Source organism: Archocentrus centrarchus, chromosome 9, assembly GCF_007364275.1.
Source record: "Archocentrus centrarchus isolate MPI-CPG fArcCen1 chromosome 9, fArcCen1, whole genome shotgun sequence".
Lineage (NCBI taxonomy): Eukaryota > Metazoa > Chordata > Actinopteri > Cichliformes > Cichlidae > Archocentrus > Archocentrus centrarchus.
Genome location: NC_044354.1, coordinates 13,397,569 through 13,404,451, shown reverse-complemented (window position 1 = coordinate 13,404,451; position 6,883 = coordinate 13,397,569). Strand labels below are relative to the sequence as shown.

The window sequence follows — 6,883 nt, the reverse complement described above, 5'->3', positions numbered from 1 at the left end:
TCATTAATCATTGTGTTTTTGGCACTAAATTGTTTATTATTTTAGAATATTCACACCAGGCACTCCTACATAATCAAACACAATCACATAAACCAAACTAAAACTTCAGCAATCTAAATAAAAAATAAATGTATTTATCCAGGACTGGGATGTGTAGATGACAGTGAGTCTATTACCTTTGTCTAGTAACCATAATAACATTATCTGGTAATAGCTAACTAAATAATCTGATTAAAACTACAACGCTCGTGCCTCGGAAGTAGGAACTAAGAACCTTAATCCTAGAAGGCGACGGAAGGATTTTGACGGGCACACTTCTGGTCGGTGAGCTATGGATCGCAGCAGATCATCGGAGAGAGTTTCCAGAGAGAAAAACACGAGAAGAAGAAAAAACGGAGACGATCTTCCTCCTCTTCTTCTTCCTCCACATCATCATCATCATCGGCTTCCTCGTCCAGCAGCAGAGGCAGAAAGAAGACATCGCGCAGGCGTAAAGGTTGGAGCATGTCATGTTAGCCTTAACAGGAAAGTCAGCCTCATCGTTAGGTTACCTTCTCTGTTTCTCCCCCAGATGAGAAAACACAAGTAGAAGCGCAGAAGGCACTCGTCCTCTTCTTCATCATTTCTTCTTCTTCGTCTTCCTCCTCCTCCTCGTCATGTGACCAGAAGACAAAGAAGAGCAAAGCCAAGAAGAAGAAGAAGAAGCGCTGAAGGAGAAGAAGAAGAAGGCGAAGTTGAAGAAGCAAAGGTTGAAGGAGAAGAAGAATGTTGAAGAAGAGAAAGGAGAAGAAGCTGAAGAAGGACGGAGGTTGAAGCTGCGTCCAGCAGAGAAACCTCCATCCTACCTGGAGATGTGGCAAACTGAGGAGGGGGCTGTGGAGCTCGGACCTGGTGGGACAAACCACACACACACACACACACACACACACACACACACCACACACACCACACACACACACACACACACTTCATTTTAATGCATCAGCTGGGCCCCTCCATGAGCCTGGTTCTGCTGAAGGTTTCTTCCTGTTAAAGGGGAGATTTCTTTTTTCCCACTTTTGCCCAGTGCTTGCTCACTGGGGGTCATGTGATTGTTGGGGTTCTTTCAATTATTGTAGGGTCTTTACCTTACAATATAAGCACCTTGAGTGGCTTGTTGTTGTCAATTGGCACTATATAAATACAGCAAATTACAATATAAAGTGCATTGAGGTGACTGTTGTGATTTGGCGCTAAATAAATAAAGTTGAATAGAATATTGATTAATTAAGAAGCTTTTGAAACATGATATATAATTTTTTATTTTTATTTTAGTTCAAAAAGACCATGTCTAGGGTGTACTTCGCCTCTTACCCTATGGTGGCTGGGATAGGCTCCAGGCCCCCAACCGACGTGTTGCCTCCACCTTGGCCCAATCCTGATATTAACCCTGATAACATTATCTGGTTATTTTCCCCTTCTTTCTTTCTTAAAAGCACTGTTGCCTCAGAAAATTGAATTAAGTTTGACAAACAAATTGACCCAGTGGTTAAAAATAGCTTTTTCCATGTCTGCTCCATATCAAAAGTGAAGTCTTTCTTTCTGTGAGAGATCATTAAATTGTCATTCATGCTCTCGTTTCCTCCTGCTTGGACTACTGCAGTTCACCTTTTACACTGGTTTCAGTCAGTCCTCTCTGTGCCGTCTCCAGCTTGTTCAAAATGCTGCTGTTTCGGCTCCTCACAGGCACCCGAAAAACAGATCATATTACACCCGTTTTAGCTTCTCTCCACTGGTTGTCAGTGAGGTTTAGAATCAATTTCAAGATCCTCCTGTTAGGAAGGTTTAGCTCCTTCCTACACCCACATTTATCTTCCAGATCCCTCCTGTCAGCTGATCAGATGCTTCTGTCCCCCACTCAGAGTCTCAGAATAGACCGTGTGTTTTCTGTTTGCCCCCAAACTGTGGAACAGTATTCCCCTCACAATCAAATCTGCTCCCTCCACTGAGTCTTTTAAAACTACACTCAACTGATTTTCACTCACTGGCATTTGAGTCTGTTTCATTGTCTCCTGTGCCTTTTTTTCCAGCCATGACTGTATATGTTTAGCTAACATGCATTTTACTTTTTTTCGTTTTAATCTACTCATGTTGGTTTTTTTTTTGGTCCATCCTACCTTCTTGTTCAGCAGTTTGGTAAGCAAAAGTTTTTTAAGTGTGCTTTATAAATCCAGTCATGACAGATGAGCAGAAGGCTCGGCTGTCCACTAAGAGGCCCCTCACCAAAGAGGAGTATGAAGCCAGGCAGAGCGTGATCCGTAAGGTGGTGGACCCTGAAACGGGGAGGACGAGGTGAGTGTGCTGCATGACTGGAGTTTAGAAGAATTCACCCACAATGTTAAAATTAGTGACTTTTTTGTTTCTGCTTTCTTACAGACTGGTGAGAGGAGAGGGAGAGATCATAGAGGAGATAGTCAGCCGGGAGAAACACAAAGCGATCAACAAGGTATAACAGAAACCTTTTCAGCTACAACTGCAATAATGCGCTGTTATAATTTAGTTCACACTGAGCCTCTATTCATCCCACAGCAAGCTACAAAGGGAGACGGGGACGCTTTTCAGAGAAAATTGGGAATCAACAGGTAGAAGATAACATCCCGTTCAGCTTTCTCAACCTGAGTACACCTTCACTAAACCGAAATGACAGACTGCTGAAAGTAACAAATATTGAACAAAATGTATTTCTAGGGTGCATTTTATATCAGATGCCAATGATGCAAAAATAATACTGTGATGGTCTCTTGAGGTACACAAGGTAGAAGTCATTATGTTGTTGTTTTTGTCATCTTACATCTGTGCTGATCAGACTGATGTGCATTGCTGTGCAGAACACTCACATGTGAGACTGGATGTAAACAATAATGGTGCCCCTCCCCCCCCCGAGCCGAGCTGTAATGGTTGGCAGATGTAGTTGAGTAGACAGAAAATTGTGCCTACATGAAACTGCTGACAAGGATGTTATTTGTATCCTGTTTTTGAAAATCTTTAATTCTATGAAAAGACATTGCTACTGATTTTTTTTTTGTTTTTTGTTTAATACTTTGAGCATCTAAAGCAAGTGTCATTTAGTTCCATTATTATATTCCATTTATTGTGCAAGAAAAGCATCTTAAAATCTCTAAAACTTTGCTTTGAGTAAGGATTAATCCCGGATAAACGTTCAATTCAAGCTCTGTCTCAAATTTTGTTTTACTTTGATTTCTCTAAATAAAACTTAATTTCCTTGTAAATAATAAAGTGTCAGTTCAGTAGTTCCTGCTCTCTGAAGAATCCATGCTTGTTTCCACTGAGTGTGAAAAAAAGCCCAAATTACACAGTATTTCTTTATATGTTCTTTATACACTGTACATAAAAACACAAGGGAATGGATAAAATGTAGTTATCCAAAACCTACAAGAATACACACCCTGTACAGGTTAAAATATTTTCCAAGCATGATATTATGTTGCACATATACAGCCTCTGAATGATAACCGTTTGAGTCATTGCAGGACCCGGGGAACAGAGTCAGCGGTGGATTGCCTAATGTCGGTGAATTATGTCCCCCACGTTTCTCCTTTGTAAATTTCCTTTGAAAGGTAAAACAAACCGAAGCCCTGTTAAGAAAATATGGCTTCCGCCTTTTCCCACGAAGCAACACGAACAGCGTCCTTCACTGTGAAGTCTGTTCGGGCGTGAGCGGCGCTCATCCTCGGCCTTGCCACGCAATGGTCAATGTAAGGCAGAAAAGGGGAAATGTAAGGCCTCTGGTAACGTGTCAGTAGCAGAATCAAAGCGATTGTCTGCCCAGAGGTTACAAAACTTTACAGATCACTGCGTCGTATCACTGGATTTTTATATCCAGGCATTTCAGATCAGGGAGTATGGTTCAGTAGTTGCCAGTGTTAAATGAGTGCATGTTTTCCAGCATTGACTGTCTTTTTTTTTTTTTTTTTTTTTTAATTACAGTGAATGTACAAAGAGCTATTCTTTAACCAGCAGCTTTCTAAGAGTTATGGCTTTAAGCCGAATCTTGTCAAGGTCAAAATGCAGAGGGACGGCAGTACAGCATGATTCACACCGTCCTTAACCAGGATGACAAAAATAAAAAAATCAAGTGCTGCCTAAGAGTTTACAGGTGTCTTTGAACTAGGATATCTTATGTTGTCTATTGAAATCTGAAGTGGATGAAATATTAGAAACACATCTCAGCACAATACAATTCAACAGCATCACAAAGTGCAGCTTTAGAGGCTGCACTTTAATTTAAGAGAACACCTCTGGAGAGGGCCAACAAAACTGAACATTACATCCTCAGTAAAAGTGGCATTTATTGCAGGAGAGCTGCATTAAACCAAAAATTTAAATTTTTTGTAGACAGGCTGACTATTAAGTGTGTTTGTCTAGATGCCATAATCTGAAATGGAAACATCACAACAAAAACAAAGACTGAGCGTGTCTTTCTGCAGGAGAAAACCGACTGTGATATTCCAACCCGCTATCAGGTCAGCGGCATTTGTAAAACTTTGAGCAGTGCCGGGTTAAGGTGAGTTACCCTCTGCAGTTTGACATCTGTATACTATGTGCCTGTTCAACTGATTGTCAATGCACTGTGACGTGTTTCCTCAACAGTCTGGTTAGATCTGGTGGTGCTACTTGGTAATATTGCACATGCCCCTTTACGTCTGAGCCCATATTGGTCCACTGCAGTCAGCTCTGTCTGTACATTGCCTTACTAAAAGGTACAAATAAATGTAATTTGAATGAATAATCACAAAATCTTTACCAGCTTTATAAATAAATGGCCAGTGGCATAAAGCAAAAAAATCTTAGCTCTGTGTTCCTACTTTCAACAGCGTATCATACAGGATTTACAGTTTGCGCATTTCTTCTACAAGGTGCAGCAACACAGAGAAAGAGACCTTAACCTAAGGAGGATTATCTATGAGAACATTCAACACCTCATTTACAGCTCGGGGATAACCAGAAAGAAGCCATATCCCGAATTTTCCCAAATAGTTCATAACAAACGTACAATATTTGACACAGTTCGGTTGATACAACTCTGGTGATCTGCAAGAAAAAAAAAAAAAAAATACAATACTGTGCCAGGCAAAGACCTCTGAGGTTTGGCTGCTGCAACTGAAGTTGAAGAAAAAAAAAATATACACATCATAGCGAAAGTAATTGTAAAACACATTTCGTCCACAAAAATCCATACATTTTTAAATTTCTATAGTCTTAAATAACAATAAGTATCATCAATCAAAGTATATCCTGAATGAAGTGGTTTTTACCCCCAGAGTAAAGAGACACTTGAAACTGGTCTTCAGTGGACCAGATACCAGATCTGCACTGTAATGTAACAATTATATACAAGCCTTTATAAGGCATTCAACTACATACTTACACAATCTACTCCATTTATTTATTTCTTTTTTACACAGGAGATCCCTCCATTCCTCTGCATTCACACACAGCATATCCTTCTGTACGGTTTACTTTGGCACTTTCCCTTATAGTACTACTTTTCCCTATAGTGGAACTGTACATGACTTTTCAGGAGGGTGCAGCAGCGTGGTATGGAGTGATGTGTGAAACCCAGGAACAGTTTCAGCTGCAGCCACAGTTAAAGGGTATTAAGCAGTTAGCTTTGATTTATGTTGGAATTATAGTATAAATTCCATTCTGTTCATTATGAATTATCATATCTTCTGTTTGTATGTTTTTATAAGTTGTTTTATGTACATATTATACTGTGTTTTATGTTTGAAATGGAAACACGTGGTGACATTTCTTAAAGAGGAAGTTGTAGTTACCTGCAGGCTGTTTCAAGCCTACAGAACACACATAGGATACGTGTCTCATGTACGCCATGTTACGTATGCACATTCCACAGTATACTTACTACCATATATGGTAAGCAAGAAGCCGAGAATGTTGTTTATTACATGCTGTAAACTAAGTTTGGTGTAACCCACGTGATCTTATTGTGAAAGTCTGAATAAAACGCTGCGCAGGAAGTTGTCCTGCGGGACAGATAACTTCCGCTCAGCTGAGAGCTGAACTAAAGGAATGGATCTCTCCTCCTTGTGCAAGTTTGGAAAGAGTTGTGTGTTCTCTGAGTTTATTAAAATGATCTGAACCTATCAATTTACATGATTCTTCATGTCTAAGGGGTGAGGAGAAAACAAGCTAAACTGGACTGTAACAATATCAAATCCATGCTTTTTGTAAAGCTATGGATCAGTTCTGTTCCAAAACAATGTTTGGTCTTCCTTTAAAAAAAAAATAAAAATAACAAAGATTCATTTGGCTTCTGACTGTTTCTTTGTTTAGACTAAATAGGCAACACACCGAGTCCAACTTCACACCGATTCTCAGCTCCGCTCTCTGACTCTTTACATACCTGATTATCTCATAAAAAGGACAAAGCTTTAAAACTGCTATACACAAGTTTGTCTCTGTAGTAATTGTTGTGCTTGCATTGGCCACATTAGTTGTTTACAAAGCGGCTACTGTAACAACTCTGTGTTGTTTGCATGGGGGTGCTTATATGCGTAACTGTCTCCAATGTAAAAGCCTGCTGGAGGCGCAAAAACTGACCTTGTAATCAAGACTAATAAATATTTAATAAACAGTACAAACAGCCTGGACCCTACAGTATTAGCTTTATTTGGTTGTGTGCATTTTCCCGTCTTAGGACAATGCTTCTTGAAATGTTGATCTGTTTGATAATGAATCTTGCCACAATCCTCTGCCTATAATATTTGTGTTGAATGTGACTGGTATTAGTTTTATTAAAGAGTCGTTTGTAGCACCTGATTTCCTTGTAGTATTTACGTATCTGGTGCAAGCCAACCTC

The 6,883-nt window shown here is 39.8% G+C and overlaps 1 protein-coding gene across 1 annotated transcript; it reads left to right on the top strand.

Moving 5' to 3' along the window:
* Positions 1 to 316: 316 nt before the first annotated feature.
* On the top strand, positions 317 to 3,017 carry LOC115785974 (ADP-ribosylation factor-like protein 6-interacting protein 4). Its single transcript, XM_030737938.1, is given in 9 exon segments — positions 317 to 368; positions 371 to 496; positions 572 to 587; positions 589 to 620; positions 623 to 706; positions 709 to 891; positions 2,214 to 2,331; positions 2,416 to 2,485; positions 2,569 to 3,017. Coding segments are annotated over 9 exon segments (723 nt in total). The 5' UTR covers positions 317 to 331; the 3' UTR covers positions 2,626 to 3,017.
* Positions 3,018 to 6,883: the final 3,866 nt, after the last annotated feature.